Source organism: Oncorhynchus tshawytscha, linkage group LG29, assembly GCF_018296145.1.
Source record: "Oncorhynchus tshawytscha isolate Ot180627B linkage group LG29, Otsh_v2.0, whole genome shotgun sequence".
In the NCBI taxonomy this organism is placed as follows: Eukaryota; Metazoa; Chordata; class Actinopteri; order Salmoniformes; family Salmonidae; genus Oncorhynchus; species Oncorhynchus tshawytscha.
Genome location: NC_056457.1, coordinates 21,626,757 through 21,647,182, shown reverse-complemented (window position 1 = coordinate 21,647,182; position 20,426 = coordinate 21,626,757). Strand labels below are relative to the sequence as shown.

At 44.1% G+C, this 20,426-nt stretch overlaps 1 protein-coding gene across 1 annotated transcript in view; it reads left to right on the top strand.

Annotated features, from left to right (window-relative positions):
* LOC112233554 (histone-lysine N-methyltransferase 2C) overlaps nucleotides 1-20,426 on the top strand; it is a 232,636-nt gene that overhangs the window by 111,352 nt on the left and 100,858 nt on the right. The window contains exons 12-14 of the mRNA XM_042308451.1: nucleotides 1,734-1,783; nucleotides 1,984-2,857; nucleotides 3,521-4,497. Of these exons, the coding sequence (XP_042164385.1) occupies nucleotides 1,734-1,783; nucleotides 1,984-2,857; nucleotides 3,521-4,497 (1,901 nt within the window). The remainder of the gene's footprint in view (nucleotides 1-1,733; nucleotides 1,784-1,983; nucleotides 2,858-3,520; nucleotides 4,498-20,426) is intronic.

The window sequence follows — 20,426 nt, the reverse complement described above, 5'->3', positions numbered from 1 at the left end:
CAAAGGATATGAACAAATGTGCACACATGGCTACATGTAGCTCTGGCTTTGTTCTCAAAACAAGCGCATTTACTCGCACCACTAATGCTGTAAACACAGTCCAGTTCAAAGTCGATGGCACAGATCCATATATGGCAATGGTCTATTTGCATATAGGCCCACTGTAGCTCTTGTTGGTTATGGTGCACCAGTCTTTGTACGGGCCTGAGTCGTGCCTGTCCATGCAATGGAATCCAACTTAGATGCGTTCTGCCTACAACAAAATCTCTTGCATAGTTAGTTTGGCATACTAAGTCTTGTATGGTTTGTTTTGTTTCGGTATGTTCCATTGAACATGGCTAATGCGTTGGTTCGATCACAAATCCCACAGTTAAGGGAATCGTTGATAGTGTTAACTAAGGGAGAAAACTCTAGAAAGTTGAGTGAAGTTTAGTCTATTGCTTCTCAGCGCGGGTTGATATTTCCTCAGCGCAGCACTCCCAGGGAGCTGCGCGCCTGCATGCAGCTTAGAGGGAATGTTGCTGTAGAACAGCGCCTATCTAAACCTCCCATTGAGGTGTGGTAGTGCTAGAGTACCAGGTGGGTCCTCTGAGGCCTCAGGTACAGATGATTTAACTTTGAATTCCATGACTCTCCTCCTGTGTTCTGTCCCCCCCATCCATTTCACTGTAAACCCTATTTAGTTTGCTTTCAAAGAAATCTTGAGCTCTGTTTTGACATGGGAGTTTATCTGCACCGTACTGTTGTGGGGGTGCCATGCAAAGCCGCATTGCAAAGCCTAAGACTTTCATTGCAGGCCAAACACAGTGGGATTGTTCAAACTCCTCTCATCTCTCTCTCACCTGATTCGCTGGGATTTTTATTTTCTGCCTGAAAACATCGCCTTGGTGTTCTAACAAGAGTAAACGGGGGTTGTCATGGTGACTCCTCCCTCTTTGGGTTTTACTGCATGTGCTTCTGCTCCTCCAATGCGAGGAGGAGAGCAGAGGGGGGAGAGGGGGTGAAGATGGAAGGAGAAGAGACAGAAATGGAGAGTTGAGAGTGAAAGGTCGTTGCAGGGGAAATGAACTAGATTGTTTCGGAAAATGGAAAGAAACTGATGGGCACTTTACCCCAGTAGTCTTTTTTGCATTGATGTAGACCTAGATAGTAGATGCAGTGAGTCTTAGAGTCTTGAAATGAAGCTTATCATGTTAATGTCTCATTTCACACATCCCTTCCTTATTAAACAATTACCAAGTCTTCCTATAGTTGATGGAGTCCATGTAAATACTAGAATGTAGTCCTGTATCACTGCTATAATCATGATGCAATGTGGAGAAGTATTGCATGACTGTCATCGGGGAGGACTTGGATCAAACTGAAAATTGTCAATTAAATTAGGCAATGTTTATAGAGGGAACACTAAGTATTGAGTTATTGAACCAGCTGGGGTTTGGGCTTTGGGATGGGGAGGGCGGGGAGTTGCAGTACCTTGGAGGAAGATGTTCCCTAATTAACTTGAGATTAGAGCCTAATTGGAAAGGCTGTGAATTGTTGAGTGGGGACTCAATTTCCCATTGTCTATTCTCATCTATTCCTTTGTCTCATGGCCAGATTTTCAATAGGACCAAATTTTACTCTCATAACAGATTTTTCAGTTATTTTCAGTGACATTTGGATGGAAGCCTAGTTTTGAGAGAAGCAGAGCTCTCAATCAAATTGTGACTTAGTTGTTATTTCCTGTCTTCTAGATGTCTTTATGGCTGTGGTGGAGGAGGAGGTGTCCCTGGAGGAGGAGGTGTCCCTGGAGGAGGAGGTGTCCCTGGAGGAGGAGGTGTCCCTGGAGGAGGAGGTGTCCCTGGAGGAGGAGGAGGCGCGTCCAGGCCCTCGGCTGGAGGAGGAGGAGGCGGCGCGTCCAGGCCCTCGGCTGGAGGAGGAGGAGGCGGCGCGTCCAGGCCCTCGGCTGGAGGAGGAGGAGCGCGTCCAGGCCCTCGGCTGGAGGAGGAGGAGGCTCGTCCAGGCCCTCGGCTGGAGGAGGAGGAGGCTCGTCCAGGCCCTCGGCTGGAGGAGGAGGAGGCTCGTCCCTCGGCTGGAGGCCCAGGCGCCTCGGCTGGAGGAGGAGGAGGCGCGTCCAGGCCCTCGGCTGGAGGAGGAGGAGGCGCGTCCAGGCCCTCGGCTGGAGGAGGAGGAGGCGCGTCCAGGCCCTCGGCTGGAGGAGGAGGAGGCGCGTCCAGGCCCTCGGCTGGAGGAGGAGGAGGCGCGTCCAGGCCCTCGGCTGGAGGAGGAGGAGGCGCGTCCAGGCCCTGGGGAGGAGGGAGGCCCTCGGCTGGAGGAGGAGGCGCGTCCAGGCCCTCGGCTGGAGGAGGTGGAGGCGCGTCCAGGCCCTCGGCTGGAGGAGGTGGAGGCGCGTCAGGCCCTCGGCTGGAGGAGGTGGAGGCGCGTCCAGGCCCTCGGCTGGAGGAGGTGGAGGCGCGTCCAGGCCCTCGGCTGGAGGAGGTGGAGGCGCGTCCAGGCCCTCGGCTGGAGGAGGTGGAGGCGCGTCCAGGCCCTCGGCTGGAGGAGGTGGAGGCGCGTCCAGGCCCTCGGCTGGAGGAGGAGGAGGCGCGTCCAGGCCCTCGGCTGGAGGAGGTGGAGGCGCGTCCAGGCCCTCGGCTGGAGGAGGTGGAGGCGCGTGGCCCTCGGCTGGAGGAGGTGGAGGCGCGTCCAGGCCCTCGGCTGGAGGAGGTGGAGGCGCGTCCAGGCCCTCGGCTGGAGGAGGTGGAGGCGCGTCCAGGCCCTCGGCTGGAGGAGGTGGAGGCGCGTCCAGGCCCTCGGCTGGAGGAGGAGGAGGCGCGTCCAGGCCCTCGGCTGGAGGAGCCTAAAGTGTCTCCATCAGGTACAGTATAGAAAACCATTCGACACTGAGTGTACAAAATATTAGGAACACCTTCGTGCACTCTACAAGGTGTCGAAAGTGTTCCACAGGGATGCCGGCCCGTGTTCACCCCAATGCTTCCCACAGGCAAATTGGCTAGATGTCCTTTGGGTGGTGGACCATTCTTGATACACATGGGAAACTGCTTAGTGTGAAAAACTCTGCAGATTTGCAGTTCTTGACACACTCAAACCGGTGCGCCTGGCACCTACAACCATACCCCATTTTGTCTTGCCCATTCACCCTCTGAATGGCACATATACACAATCCATGTGCCATTCATCTCAATTGCCTCAAGGCTTAAAAATAATTATTTTACCTGTCTCCTCCCCTTCATCTACACTGATTGAAGTCATTTTAACAAGTGACATCAATAACATTTCATAGCTTTCACCATGATTCACCTGGTCAGTTTGTCATGGAAAGAGCAGGTGTTCCTGATGTTTTGGTGCACTTGTGTATGCTTTAAAATCACAATGTCTAAGTATAACTTCCCTCAACCACTAACTCTCCACTTGCTTTAGGTGTGACTTTGGAAAAAGTTCAGCACAACATCCATTCAATAAAGCATGATAAAAAACAAACAAGGTTATGCTCTTATTTGATTGGCTTTCTCTGTTCCAGGTGTTGAACTGGCGCAGGAGATTCAGGTGACCGTTACCCTGACGGAGGGCCGGGAGTCTCCCCAGAGGTCTGGAACTCTAGCGGACGTGTCACCGCTCGCCTCCCAGAGTCCCGCCTCACCCGTGGACGATTTCCAACAGGAACTGGAAATATCAGAGTCTTTACAAACGGAAAAAGGTGCGGCGCCCGAGGATGCTTTGCCCTGCGATGTAGAGGGGGAGGAGACTAAATCGGAGGACTCAAAAACTACTTTAGCCACGCCCACCAAAGAAATATCTCATGAGCTTTTGGAGGAGACTACTGAAGAGGCTCCTGTGGAGGAGGAGGAGCCTATGGAAGTAGCACCTGTAGAAACGAAGCCTTTGGAATTGGCTGCAATGGAGACTACTGTTGAGCAGAATGTTATGGAACCCATGCAGGAGGTGCAGGATGCAGTTGCAGAAAAGGAGGTTGAGAAGAAGTTGCAGGGGTTGGAGGATGAGGAGTTGCCTCCAATTGTTTTGGATGAGGGGGAAGTGTTGCTTCCAAATATATTGCCCATTGCAGAGGACACAATCAGAGAAAATGAGCTTAGTCCCATGGCTGAACTTCCTGAAATGGAGAGCCCCGTAGACATGGATACTACAGAAGAAATGGATATCATGCCCGCCAGCAACCGCAGCCTCTCGGACTTCAGCTCACCGAGGGGAGAGGACAAAGCCCCAAAGGTTTCCCCTGAAATGTCCCCTGAGCTCTCGCTCATGCCAATCCAGCCCCTCTTCCCTACAGAGTCCTTTCCCAGGGAGTCCAGTCCTCCTTGGGTTCAGGTCCAAATCCAGGCCCAGGCTGCTCCACCACAGACACAACCTCATTCTGGATATAGTGCTTGTGTGCCTCCCACCACCACAACCTTTTTCCCCCTAACTCCCAAGATTGGCATGGGGAAGCCTGCCATCTCCAAGAGGAAGTTCTCCCCTGGGAGACCAAGGGTGAAGCAGGTAAGGCTTTTCATCTATTTGTTTCTCTCGTTTTTTACTGGAAGGTTTCTTTCCCAAAACTGGATTGGAAGCTCCACTAGTCTGTAGTTCTTCTAGCAGGTATGTAGCTATTCTAGCTGGTCTGTAGGTGTTCTAGTAAGTCTGTAGCCATTATAACAAACCTTTAGTTCTTCTAGCAGGCCTGTAGTTCTTCTAGCAGGCCTGTAGTTCTTCTAGCAGGCCTGTAGTTCTTCTAGCAGGTCTGTAGTTCTTCTAGCAGGCCTGTAGTTCTTCTAGCAGGCCTGTAGTTCTTCTAGCAGGCCTGTAGTTCTTCTAGCAGGCCTGTAGTTCTTCTAGCAGGCCTGTAGTTCTTCTAGCAGTCCTGTAGTTCTTCTAGCTGGCCTGTAGTTCTTCTAGCTGGCCTGTAGCTCTTCTAGCAGGTCTGTAGCCATTATAACAAACCTTTAGTTCTTCTAGCAGGTATGTACAATTGAAGTCGGAAGTTTACATACACGTAGGTTGGAGTCATTAAAACTCGTTTTTCAACCACTCCACAAATGTCTTGTTAACAAACTATAGTTTTGGCAAGTCGGTTAGGATACCTACTTTGTGATTACACAAGTAATTTTTCCAACAATTGTTTACAGACAGATTATTTCACGTATAATTCACTGTGTCACAGTTTCAGTGGGTCAGAAGTTTACATACACTAAGTTGACTGCCTTTAAACAGCTTGGAAAATACCAGAAAGTGATGTCATGGCTTTAGAAGTTTCTGATAGGCTAATTGACATCATTTGAGTCAATTGGACAATTGGAGGTGTACCTGTGGATGTATTTCAAGGCCTACCTTCAAACTCAGTGCCTCTTTGCTTGACATCATGGGAAAATCAAAATAAATTAGCCAAGACCTCAGAAAACAAATTGTAGACCTCCACAAGTCTGGTTCATCCTTGGGAGCAATTTCCAAACTCCTGAAGGTACCACGTTCATCTGTACAAAAAATAGTATGCAACACCATGTGACTCAGCCTTCACACCGCTCAGAACTGTGCCGCATTCTGTCTCCTAGAGATGAACGTACTTTTGTGCGAACGGTGCAAATCAATCCCAGAACAACAGCAAAGGACCTTGTGAAGATGCTGGAGGAAGCAGGTACAAAGTATCTATACCCACAGTAAAACGAGTCCTATATCGACATAACCTGAAAGGCCGCTCAGTAAGGAAGAAGCCACTGCTCCAAAACTGCCATTAAAAAAAGCCAGACTACTGTTTGCAACAAAGATCGTACTTTTTTCAATTTGTATTTTTTCAATTTTTTTATTTTACCCCCTTCTCTCCCCAATTTTGTGGTATCCAATTGTTAGTAATTACTATCTTGTCTCATCTCTACCACTCCCGTACGGGCTCGGGAGAGGCGAAGGTCGAAAGCCATGAGTCCTCCGAAACACAACCCAACCAACCCAACTGCTTCTTAACACAGCGCGCATCCAACCCGGAAGCCAGCCACACCAATGTGTCGGAGGAAACACTGTGCACCTGGCGACCTTGGTTAGCGTGCACTGTGCCCGGCCAGCCACAGGAGTCACTGGTGCGCGATGAGACCAGGATATCCTTACTGGCCAAACCCTCCCTAACCCGGACAACGCTAGGCCAATCGTGCGTCGCCCCACGGACCTCCCAGTCGCGACCGGCTCCGACAGAGCCTGGGCGCGAACCCAGAGTCTCTGGTGGCACAGCTGGCGCTGCGATGCAGTGCCCTAGTCCACTGTGCCACCCGGGAGGCCAAAGATCGTACTTTTTGGAGAAATGTCCTCTGGTCTGATGAAACAAAAATAGAACTGTTTGGCCATAATGACCATCGTTATGTTTGGAGGAAAAAGGTGGAGGCTCGCAAGCTGAAGAACACTATCCCAACCGTGATGCATGGGGTTTGCAGCATCATGTTGTGGTGGTGCTTTGCTGCAGAAGGGACTGGTGCACTTCACAAAATAGATGGCATCATGAGGAGGGAAGGACAACAAAGTCAAGGTATTGGATTGGCCATCACAAAGCCCTGACATCAATCCTATAGAACATTTGTGGGCAGAACAAAAAGTGTGTGCGAGCAAGGAGGCCTACAAACCTGACTCCGTTACATCAGCTCTGTCAGGAGGAATGGGCCAAAATTCACCCAACTTATTGTGGGAAGCTTGTGGAAGGCTACCTGAAACATTTGACCCAAGTTAAACAATTTGAAGGCAATGCTACCAAATACTAATTGAGTGTATGTGAACTTCTGACCAACTGGGAATGTGATGAGAAAAAAAAAATCATCATTCTCTCTACTATTATTCTAACATTTCTAACATCTTTAAGTAAAGTGGTGCTCCTAACTGACCTAAGACAGGGCATTTTTACAAGGATTAAATGTCAGGAATTGTGGAAATACTTAGTTTAATGGTATTTGGCTAAGGTGCATGTAAACTTCTGACCTCAACTGTAGTTCTAGTTAGTCTGTAGCCATTATAACAAACCTTTTAGTTCTTCTAGCAGGTATTTCATTCTTCTAGCAGGTGTGTAGCTATTCTAGCGGGTCTGTAGCTATTCTTGCGGGTCTGTAGTTATTCTAGCAGGTATGTAGTTCTAGTAGGTCTGTAGCCATTATAACAAACCTTTAGTTCATCTCGCAGGTATTTCGTTCTTCAAGCAGGTTTGTAGCTATTCTAGCAGGTGTGTAGCTATTCTAGCGGGTCTGTAGCTATTCTAGCGGGTCTGTAGTTATTCTAGCAGGTATGTAGTTCTAGTAGGTCTGTAGCCATTATAACAAACCTTTAGTTCATCTCGCAGGTATTTCGTTCTTCAAGCACGTTTGTAGCCATTATAACAAACCTTTTAGTTCTTCTAGCAGGTCTGTAGCTATTCTAGCAGGTCTGTAGTTCTTCGGGACTTTCTGTAGCTGTTCAACTATGTCTGTAGCTCTATCCAAAGACTGCTCTGCTGTGGTGGGAGTTGTGGTCCTCTGGCTGATCCACAGCTCGTATCCTCTCTCTCTGTAATTATATTCTCTCCTTTCCCATTCCCTCTTGTTGCTCAGTTTAGTGCCAGTGTGGAGTGTGTTTTAATTAATGTTGAGAGGCTCTGGCTGCTTTCTCTCTCCCTCTCTTGCTTTCTTTCTTGCTCTTTTGCTCACTATCTCGCTCTTCCTTGCTCTCTTTTGCTATCTCTTTTTTCCCTCCCCCTCTCTCCTTCTCTTGCTCTCTTTGTCTTCTCTCTTCCTCTTTCTTTCTCTATCACTCTCTCGTACACATAGCTGAGTATAAGAGTATAAGAGCCTTTGGGGAGGGAGTAGCGAGGGCTGAGGTCTGTGCCAAGGGTTTGATGCTGGGTAGAGGAGGGGGGACACCATATAAAGGAGTCTTTTGGAGGTGTTTTAATTCGTATAAGAACTCATTGAGGCATGAAGCATGACACAAACCCATTTCCACCAAGCTGAGGGAAGAGGGAGGACACCTCTTTTTAAGGCCAGCCAAAGCTGTCAGAAGGGGAAATTCAACTTGGCTTCTCGGTATATCTAAGCCCAATAGTCAGCTTTTGACTCAGAACTGGAAAGCCTTGAATGATGTTTAACTTTTCATTTATTTATTTTTAAGTATAGAGGTCAATGTTTGTTTTATACATGGATTTGTTTTGGATATGATATAAAAAAATGTTTAGGATGCATCTGCAAGTACTCGCATATAAAAGATGTCACCTTGTTTCGACTTTGGGCGAACATGTGCAATACTTATTTTAATAGTAGATTTCGCAGGTGTGTGTGTGTAGCACTTGTGTTTGTGTAGTCCATACTTTCTCTTTGAGTTTTTTTCCCTCTTATCTCAGGAGGATTACTGTTTCCAGTACAGGATCATTTGCAGGGTTTGCTTTCATCGCTAGGATCAGCTGGGATTTCCTATGTGTAGTGTGTGCTTGCTTGCTTGCCTGTCTGTGTGAGTTCTACTGAGCTTTTGAGTGTGTGCGTGCGTTCGGGTTTCCGTTCGGAAAATGTGGAGTTGGACATTTGACCGGCAGCAATTTATTTGAGATATTTACCGGACCATAAGCATTTGTAACCTGACTAGGGCGTCCACCCACAGAGTTCAGAATGACAGAAAGCACAATTTAGATTATGGAAATTAATCTTAACAGAACAAGGAACTCGAGGATGCAATGGCATGTGTCCTTACCAAATTCCTTCACTTTTCCTCAGTTTATGTCAATCTACTATTCCCCCATAGTATTTTTTTTAATTAACCTATTCTATTGGTCAGCTTGTCGTTCTGTGTGCGACAGAAATAGCCTATTCCAAATTGATTCTGGGACAGTTATGGGACGAAAGATCCCAAATTCGTACAACCAGTTGGCCTGACGAGGCTACCAAGAGGGTTTGGGTCCAGGCCGTCGCAGCCGGCCGCGACCGGGAGGCCCATGGGGTGGCGCACAATTGGCCCAGCGTCGTCCGGGTTAGAGAGGGTTTGGCTGGCAGGGATATCCTTTTCTCATTGTGCACTAGCGAGTCCTGTGGCGGGCCGGGCGCAGTGCATGCTGACACTGTCGCAAGGTGTAGTACGGTGTTTCCTCCGACACATTGGTGCAGCTGGCTTCCGGGTTGGAGGCACCATTGTGTCAAGAACAGTGCGGCTTGGTTGGGTTGTGTTTCGGAGGACGCATGGCTCTCGACCTTTGCCTCTCCCGAGTCCGTACGGGAGTTGCAGCGATGAGACAAGCCAGTAACTACTACCAATTGGATACCACAAAATTGGGGAGAAAAAAGGGGGTGAATTTTTGTGTGTGTAATTTGCAAGAAAACACCATTGTAAAAATGGTTGAAAATATCCAGTTGAAAGGAGATCTAAAGGTGCAACAACTATACTGAACAAAAATCTAAACGCAACATGCAACAACTATACTGAACAGAAATCTAAACGCAACATGCAACAACTATACTGAACAGAAATCTAAACAGTTCATATAAGGAAATCAGTCAATTTAAATGAATTTAAAGGGCTCTAATCGATGGATTTCACATGACTGGGAATACAGATATTAACATCTGTTAACATCTGTTGGTATCAAATACCTTTAAAAAATGGTAGGGGCGAGGATCAGAAATATCATACACATGCATTAAGTGGATAAGGAACAGTACTTTACCACATTGTCCTAGGCTATATAGACATGAACAATAGGAGAAATATTACATTTCAGCCTGATTTTCAGATTATTAACTTTAATGAACATTATTCACATAGGATGTATGATAGAATATTTCATTATATCACATTCAAAAATGATTGGAGAAAAGGTCATGTATGAATGTATTATCAGTTCATTAATCTACTTAATTGTATAGTCTAACAAATTCAATAATGATTGACAATAAAATAATTGTAATCAATTTAAAATGTTGATGCATAATGAGTTCATTACCTGAATGCATCTCTATAGCATAGGCGTTACCAGAATATTCATACAAATATGATTAGGCCTCTCATAGACTAGGCCTCTCATAGAATAGAAAGAGGGTCAATCAAGTTAGGTCTGCCAAATGAATGATGTATGATGATTACATTCAGATATTACACTTTTCTAATTTTGACAAAGTGGTTTCCTAGCTAAAGTTACGTGTATGATATTATTTGTATCCCAGAGCCGTTTGCTTAGCTAGTTAGAGCCTAATGTTGGCTGGCTCGCTAGTTAACATTACGTGTATGATGTTATTATTTGTATCTCAAGAACCATTTGCTTTGCAAGTTAGAGCCTAATGTTGGTTAGCTACCACTACCTGCAGATTCATGCAAGGCCTAGTAACGTCATGAGTTGGCACTATGTTCATTGTTGTTTAACTAGCTAACGTTAGCTGGCTGGCTCTTGAGCTAACGTTACGTGACTTGTATGGTATTACAAGTTGTTTACCTAGCTAGCTACATGTCTTAAGCTAAAGTGTACTGTTAGCTAGCAAGCTAACTTTAGCTGGCTTGCTCCCTAGCTAACGTTACGTGCATGTTGTTATTATTCTTATCTCAGAGCCGTTTGCTTGGCTAGTTAGAGCCTGATGTTAGCTAGCTAACATTGAACCTGGTTGGTTAACTCCCAGCAGATTCATGCAGGGTAGTAACAATATGATTTGGCACTATGTTCATTGTTGTTCAACTAACTGGCTGGCTCGCTAGCTAACGTTACTTGATGACTATGACCGTACACATTGTTTACCTAGCTAGCTTGCAACATATCTTAAAAGAAGACTCCACAATGCAAGTAAACATTTCGGGTGCGTTCGTAAATTCAGTCTGAGTATGCCAGAGCGCAGAATAACTGATGAATTTATGAACGCACAACATCCGTTGAATATGGCTGGTGCCAGTAAATGTCGGCAAGCGTAATGAAATTGTTGCCGGCAGAGCTGGTTAGGCTGTTTTCATGTTATCCAGAGGTAAACAAATCATCAGCCAGTGTCAGGTGTGCACTCTGAATGCTCCGAGAGCAAAACGAGATGGATGGGGCTAAACCTTAAGATGGTGTGAACGATGCTGAATGGGTTTAGACAAATAATAGCTCTTCACTAGGTACCAAAACAATCAAAAGCCATTTACTCAAAAGTGAGTTTACAAGGTATTAACTTTCAAGACAGAATTACTTTCCTATTGTTCCTCAAAAATACAGTGTATTATATACCAATTTGTAGCTCTGAGTTTCTACTTTTATCCTATGTAAAAAAAAATATATATATATAATAATAATAATAAAAAATAAAAAACATTACAGATTTTTGCTACAAAAGACCTATTTTGAGCCAGTCGGTCACAGATGGGAGTGCCGCTGCACAGACATTTTTAGGGCTCTCGAGAGATGTTCAATCGGTTTCAAGTCTGGCCTCTGGCTGGGGCATTCAAGAACATTCAGAGACTTGTCCCGAAGCCACTCCTGCGTTGTCTTGGCTGTGGGTGCTGGTGGCAGTATCATGCTGTGGGGTTGATTTTCAGTGGCGGGGATTGAGAGACTAGTCAGGTTCAAGGGAAAGACTGGGGAAAACATTCACCTTCCAACAAGACAACGACCCTAAGCACAAAGCCAAGACAACGCAGGAGTGGCTTCGGGACAAGTTTCTGAATGTCCTTGAGTGGCCCAGCCAGAGCCCGGACTTGAACAAAATCAAACATCTCTGGAGAGACCTGAAAATAGCTGTGCAGCAATGTTCCCCATCCAAACTGACAGAGCTTGAGAGGATATGCAGAGAAGAATGGGAGAAACTCCACAAATACAGGTGTGCCAAGCTTGTAGCGTCATATCCAGGAAGACTCTAGGCTGTAAACGCTGCCAAATGTGTTTCAACAAAGTACTGAGTAAAGGGTCTGAAAACTTATGTAAATGTGATATTTCAGTTTTTATTTTTGAATAAATGTTCAAACATTTCTAAAAGCCTGTTTTTGCTTGGTCATTATGGGGTATTGTATGTAGATTGGGGGGGAAACAAATTAATCAATTTAAAATAAGGCAGTAATTTATTTTAACAATAAATTAACAATGTTAAAAGTCAAGGGGTCTGAATACTTTATCCGTCAAAAGTATGTGGACACCCCTTCAAATTAGTGGATTTCGCTATTTCAGCTACACCGGTTGCTGACGGGTATCAAATCGAGCACACCGCCATGGAATCTCCATAGACAAACATTGGCAGTAGAATGTCCTTACTGAAGAGCTCAGTGACTTTCAACGTGGCACCAACATATGATGCCATCTTTCCAACAAGTCAGTTTCTAAAATTTCTGCCCTGCTAGAGCTGTGAAGTGGAAACGTCTAGGAGCAACAACTGCTCAGCTGCGAAGTGGTAGGCCACAAGCTCACAGAGCGAGACTGAGTGCTGAAGTGCGTAAAATTGCCTGTCTTCAATTTCAACAGTCACTACAGAGTTGCTTCCAGAGACCGTTTGGAACTTCGGCACAAGAACTGTTCGTCGGGAGCTTCATGGGTTTCCATGGCAGAGCAGCCACACACAAGCCTAAGATCACCTTTCGCAGTGCCAAGGGTCGACTGGAGTGGTGTAAAGCTTGCCGCCATTGGACTCTGGAGCACTTGATACACGTTCTCTGGAGTGATGAATCACGCTTCACCATCTAGCAGTCCGACGGACTAATCTGTGGCAACAGTTTGGGGAAGCCTCTTTCCTGTTCCAGCATGACAATGCCCCCGTGCACAAAGCAAGGTCCAGACAGAAATGGTTTGACGAGATCGGTGTGGAAGAACTTGATTGGCCTGCACAAAGCCCTGACCTCAACCCCATCGAACACCTTGGGATGAATTGGAACGCTGACTGCAAACCAGGCCTAATCGCCCAACATCAGTGCCTGACCTCATTAATGCTCTTGTGGCTGAATGGAAGCAAGTCCCCAAAGCAATGTTCCAATTCCAGTGGAAAGCCTTCCCAGAAGATTGGAGGCTGTTATAGCAGCAGAGGGGGAGCCAACTTCATATTAATGACCATTATTTTGATTGAGATGTTTGACGAGCAGGTGTCCACATACTTTTGGCCATGTGTACTTTGAATTTTGTTGTGTTTAGGCGTATGTTGCAGTTTCATTGCAATAAGAGAGACTTTAAAATGAAGTTAGGCCTATAGATGTGTATTAGGGGGAGAACTTGGCTGTCGTAAGAGGATAGCTGGTCGTACTGGTACACAGATGGTTAATATTGCTGCAAGATTAGGAAGATCTAGGAAGATGCTTAATCTTCTTCCTCCACACAATATTAAATACTTAAAAGGAAAACCCACTCAAACTATCCCTCATGCTCCAATGTTCTTAGTCAATCGCTCCGTAGACTGTTCTGACCTACTGTTGAGTGGTCGAATATGACTTACATTAGGGTTGGGTGTTATACCTAATATTTACATTAGGGTTGGGTGTTATACCTAATATACGGTATCCCGGGGTATTAGGAAATACGCTCTGATTTTCCAATAACGTCAATAAAACATTTTTATATATATATATATATATATACACATACACATACACATACACACACACACACACACACACACACACAGAGACAGACAGCGTATTCCAGTTCCCACCAATATCCAGCAAATTTGCACAGCCATTGAAGAGTAGATCAACATTCCACAGGCCACAATCAACAGCCTGAACTCTTTGTGAAGGAGATGTCGCACTTCATGAGGCAAATGGTGGCCACATCAGATACTGACTTGTTTTCTAATTCACGCCCCTACCTTAAAAAAAAAAGGGGGAAAAAAGGTGTCTGACCAACAGATGCACGTCTGAATTCCCAGTCATGTGACATCCATACATTAGGGCCTAATTCATTTATTTCAATTGACTGATTTCCTTATATGAACTGTAACTCAGTCAAATCCTTGATTGTTGAATTTTACGTTTATAGTTTTTAGTGTACTGAGTTAACTATCTAAGATGTGCCAAATAAATGATCTCCAGCTGGGTTTTGCTAACGTTAGCTAAGTGGCTAATGTTAGCATGCACGGTCAAGCTTCTTGGTAACAGCAGCAGAGACGAGCCCCTCCTGGATTAAGATCCCTACTGTCTAATATATGGTTTGTGCTAGCTGCAAACTGCGTTGTAATATACTTGCCTTACTATATGAGTTGTGTTGTCTGTCTTGGTAGTAAAAGTTTGCATGCACTCTTTAGCATTTACTTAGTATCCGCTATGGTGATTCCTTAGTACTTGTTAGCATTTTGTTAGCAATCTGGTAAGTGATGTTTTGGGATTTTATGTACAAAAAAAATTGCGCCCCTTGTGTGCACTACCAGTAATATCGTGTATCCTGGGATGGCACGGTGTGAAGGTATGGAAATCCGGATACCGCCCAACCCTAAACTGCATGTTAATTTAGTGGTCCAATACAACCTACATGATGATTTAGATGTCTTGAGGCTTGTGTTAAAGGTAGGCTCAACAATATGACAGCATCAGACAACCAGATTTAAGTTTGCCAGGACTGGCACTTTTTTGATTCTTCCTAATTTCTTCCATCCCTAAAGCAGTGGCGACATAACAAACCAGCAGTTGTATGTAATCGTTGTTGATTGCTGTGAGCAGGAAGTCTGCTCAAATGATGTCTTATTGCTTTGTCTACCTTTTTCAACGCATAATGTGTAGAATGGGATGGGGTTGCTCAGGAAGTTGGGTAGTATGACAATATTTGTGACTACAGTATGTCGTACATGTTTGAGATGGAAGCTGTGAAGAACGTCTCTGTACTGTGCAGACAATCTCTCCAAATTCCAACTCTTTTACTCTGACTTTGGCCTGTTTTTGGATTCAGCCTAACCTTTGAGGTCCGTTTATACTTTGCAACTGAGCATACTGTATTCACAAGCATGTGCTTGGAGATGGCATGATCATGTTCTTTTCAGTATCTATGAATGCGTTCAACTAATACATCCCCATTCACTTGCACCCTCATTCTCACACACTATGTACAGAATCTATTGAAATGTCTCCCACTCTCGCTCGCTCTCTCTCTCAAAGCCTGTCTTTTGCACACTGACACCTTTAACCCTTTGATGCGTACAATCACATATTTGTGATCATTGTTGAGTGGTCCCTGCAGCATATTGTTGCAAAAAATGTGATTGGAACAGTAACAACAGAACGTAGGCCTCAACAAACACGTCTAGACAGCATTGTGTCTTGAAAACATCTAAACAATGTTTTATACTGATGGGAAATGAAGGTCTTCACAACTTTATTCCTCAATTGTACCTTTTATTGTAAAAGATAAATGTGAACCTTGTCATCAAATTCTCACACAGAACACATCCAAACTCATTCCATAAACCAGTCGAAATAACAAAACATATGTTACCAACCTAACAGCTAGACTTGTTTACAATATACCACATCTCTGGTGTGCACAAGGGAGACGTGTCATATTGTTTAGAAAAGACATAAACTAACAGCAGATAAATTCTTTATGATGGCAGGCATGTTTGTTTGACATGTAAAAACTCCCTAATCCAAGAATGCCATCCAGTATAAGATGCAAATAAACAAAGTCAAAACACAGCCAGGAATCGACCCAGAAGCAGCCCTCTTCCGGGGGGGCTGGAACTGATTGACTCTGCCCGGAATTGGGTGTAGGACTCTGCCCGGAGTCAAAATGAATGACTGCCCAGAATCGGCCCAAGTACATTGGGCCTTTTCCTTCTACCGGAATTCAGCGGACTTTGCCGGCATCTTACCAGAACCCCCAGAAGCGACCCCAAAATGATTTTAGTAATTTTAAATATTACTATTATACATTTTATGCATACAAATTATACCCATCCACAAAAAAATATATATTTTGTGTCGAAGGAAACACCATACACCTGTTGACCGTGTCAGTGTGTGTGTGCTTCTAGCCCGCCACAGGAGTCGCTACAGCGCTATGGGACAAGGACATCCCGGCCCTCCCCTAATTCGGACGACGCTGGGCCAATTGTGTGTTGCCTCATGGGTCTCCCGATCGTGGCCGGCACGGTTCTCGAACCAGCATCTGTAGCAATGTGTCTTAGATAGAGGTCGACCAATTATGATTTTTTTAACGCCGATACCGATTATTGGACGACCAAAAAAAGCCGATACCGATTAATCGGCCAATTTTTAAAAACATTTTTTTATTAAATTTTTTTGCATAGATTTTTTTATTTGTAATAATGACAATTACAACAGTACTGAATTAACTTAATATAATACAGCAATAAAATCAATCAAATCAATTTAGCCTCAAATGATGAAACATGTTCAATTTGGTTTAAATAATGCAAAAACAAAGTGTTGGAGAAGAAAGTAAAAGTGCATTATGTGCCATGTAAGAAAGCTAACGTTTAAGTTCCTTGCTCAGAACAGGAGAACATATGAATGCTGGTCGTTCCTTTTAACATGAATCTTCAATATTCCCAGGTAAGTTTTAGGTTGTAGTTATTATAGGAATTATAGGACTATCTCTCTCTATACCATTTGTATTTCATATACCTTTGACTATTGGATGTTCTTATAGGCACTTTAGTATTGCCAGTGTAACAGTATAGCCTCCATCCCTCTCCTCGCCGCTACCTGGGCTCGAACCAGGAACACATCGACAACAGCCACCCTCGAAGCAGCGTTACCCATGCAGAGCAAGGGGAACAACTACAAGTCTCAGAGCGAGTTTGAAACGCAATTAGCGCGCACCCCACTAACTAGCTAGCCATTTCACATCGGTTACACTAGCCTAATTTTGGGAGTTGATAGGCTTGAAGTCATAAACAGCGCAATGCTTGAAGCATTGTGTAGATCTGCTGACAAAACGCACGAAAGTGCTGTTTGAATGAATGGTTACGAGCCTGCTGGTGCCTACCATCGCTCAGTCAGACTGCTCTATCAAATCATAGACTTAATTCTAACATAATAACACACAGAAATACGAGCATTAGTTCATTAATATGGTCGAATCCGGAAACTATAATTTCGAAAACAAAAAATTTATTCTTTCAGTGAAATACGGAACCGTTACGTATTTTATCTAACGGGTGGCATCCCTACGTCTAAATATTGCTGTTACATTGCACAACCTTCAATGTTACGTCATAATTACGTAAAATGCTGGCAAATTAGTTCGCAATGAGCCAGGCGGCCCAAACTGTTCCATATACCCTGACTCTGCGTGCAATGAACGCAAGAGAAGTGACACAATTTCACCTGGTTAATATTGCCTGCTAACCTTTCTTTTAGCTAAATATGCAGGTTTAAAAATATACACTTCTGTGTATTGTTTTTAAGAAAGGCATTGATGTTTATGGTTAAGTACACGTTGGAGCAACGACAGTCCTTTTACGCGAATGCGCACCGCATCGATTATATGCAACGCAGGTCACGCTAGATAAACTAGTAATATCATCAATGATGTGTAGTTATAACTAGTGATTATGATTGATTGTTTTTTTATAAGATAAGTTTAATGCTAGCTTGCAACTTACCTTGGCTTCTTACTGCATTTGCGTAACAGGCAGGTGCCTCGTGAGGCAGGTGGTTAGAGTGTTGGACTAGTCAACCGTATGGTTGCAAGATTGGATCCCCCGAGCTGACAGGGTGAAAATCTGTCGTTCTGCCCCTAAACAAAGCAGTTATTCTGCCACCTTTCCTAGGCCGTCATTGAAAATAAGAATGTGTTCTTAACTGACTTGCCTCGTTAAATAAAGCTGTAAAAAAAATGTTTTTATCGGCGTCCAAAAATACCCATTTCCGATTGTTATGAAAACTTGAAATCGGCCCTAATTAACTTCTTGCGTCGAGCAATCCCGTATCCGGGAGCGTAATCATAGCCTCAACTCATTACCATAACGCAACGTTAACTATTCATGAAAATCGCAAATGAAATGAAATAAATATATTCACTCACAAGCTTAGCCCTTTGTTAACAACACTGTCATCTCAGATTTTCAAAATATGCTTTTCAACCATAGCTACACAAGCATTTGTGTAAGAGTATTGATAGCTAGCATAGCATTAAGCCTAGCATTCAGCAGGCAACATTTTCACAAAAACAAGAAAAGCATTCAAATAAAATCATTTACCTTTGAAGAACTTCGGATGTTTTCAATGAGGAGACTCTCAGTTAGATAGCAAATGTTCAGTTTTTCCAAAAAGATTATTTGTGTAGGAGAAATCGCTCCGTTTTGTTCATCACGTTTGGCTAAGAAAAACCCTGAAAATTCAGTCAATACAACGGCAAACTTTTTTCCAAATTAACTCCATAATATCGACAGAAACATGGCAAACATTGTTTAGAATCAATCCTCAAGATGTTTTTCACATATCTATTCGATGATAAATCATTTGTGGCAGTTGGGTTTCTCCTCGGAAGCAAATGGAAAAATACACGCAGCTGGAGATTTTGCAATAATTTCGACGGAGGACACCAAGCGAGCACCTGGTAGATGTAGTGTAAAATGGTCAATCTTCCAATGATATGCCTACAAATACATCACAATGCTGCAGACATCTTGGGGAAACGACAGAAAGTGTAAGCTCATTCCTGGCGCATTCACAGCCATATAAGGAGACATTGGAACACAGCGCCTTCAAAATCTGGGGCATTTCCTGTTTGAAATTTCATCTTGGTTTCGCCTGTAGCATCAGTTCTGTGGCACTCACAGATAATATCTTTGTAGTTTTGGAAACGTCAGTGTGTTTTCTTTCCAAATTATATGCATAGTCGAGCATCTTTTCGTGACAAAATATCTTGTTTAAATCGGGAATGTTTTTTTTTATCCAAAAATTAAAAGAGCGCCCCCTATATCGAAGAAGTTAATCGGCCATTCCGATTCATCAGTCGACCTCTAGTCTCAGACCGCTGCGCCCCTCGGGAGGTTCCATCCACAAAGTTTTTAATGCTTATCAATTGTCTTACACAAAGTATCAAAATACTACACAGGACTCTTAAAGAATTAATATTTTTTTATTATAGAAACAGTGAGAAAATATGGAAAAATACAAAGCAGCTGCCAGAGAGTAGCCCCAATTGGCCCAAACCCCAAGTAATACATTTGGGCCAGATAACTATCACCGGAGTCGGCTCGAGCTCAAACCCTGCATCCTAGCCATAAGTAATACTGCCGAAGGCGGCCCAGACTCGGTCCGCATGATGTCGGCCGAGTCTGACTCTCAGCCGAGTGCCCCGACTCTCAACCGGAATCGGCCCAGATCCGCTGTGCTAGCTGGGAGATGGCTGCGTGTAAAAGATTAACTTAATTTGGCCACTTTTCAGGATATTACAAATCTTCGATGTACTTGTTTTAGTGTATACAAGAACTGGAGCACATGACTTGACAAGTCGTTTTCAGTTTTTGACAAATCACAAACCAAATAAAATGTTTTTACCTCACAGATCATTACAAATACAACCTACTGTCAAGCCTAACCGTAGCGCAAAAGCTAAACAGGGTTGCCAGATTTGGTTTAACCATTTTAGGGGAGTTTGTGGGGGGGGCTTCATTTCAATTGTGGATGATTGCATGTCCATTTGGGGTAGAAATGTGGAATGTATTGTGGGGGAATATGATGCAGGAAATACTACCATGATGGGGGATTTATCAATAAATGGTTGGCTAAAAGTAAAACCTAACTAAAAGTAAAACCCCTGGAATGTGGGGTCTGAGCTGGCAACCCAGAGTAACAATAGTTATAGTCTGTCAGTCGCATGAACCATCCCTTCACCTCGTTTTGTCATAACATCTTTGGTCTGACTTTTACGTGACAACCAGAATGCATTGTGATGTCAACAAACATGGGGCCACACATAGCTGGCATTTAGCTTAGTATTAGCTCATCATAATCAGTACAACCTTCCAAAAAGTATTTTACACCACTCATGTGTCCATTACAATCAATGCAAGAATCGGTATGCATGATTTGTCACCAGTACTTGAAAATGTGAATAAAACAGTAAATACATTATGGTCCATATATGCGGTGTGCTACAGTAGAAACGACAACATTATATACAGAATCTACAATAACGTAATAAGGCACTTACTTTGATAGGAACGCACATGTCCAAAGTTGTTGTTATTATAATGTAAGGGAAACCACAATGAAGGCAATGCAGGCGCCAGCTGGAAAATATGCCAGGTGCAAAAAGTTTGTGCAGGTTCTTTTCTTACTGGAGATGCACAAATGTCTGGGGAAACACAGGGGAAATGCTTGGGGTCTTGTCGTAGAGAGAAGTTTCTCCTGCTCAGTAAAGCATCAAACATAAATTGTCTGCAACAGTGAAATGGGGTACTTCTATGTGAATTAATGAGTAGGCAGAACACACCTCAATTCAAACTGTTAGAAAATCATTTGAAATTGACCATTAGAAACCTAACCGATAGATAATTAGCAGGCAGCGTGCCTTTGTTTGAGGGCAGCGCCGGTTAACTGTTTTGTTG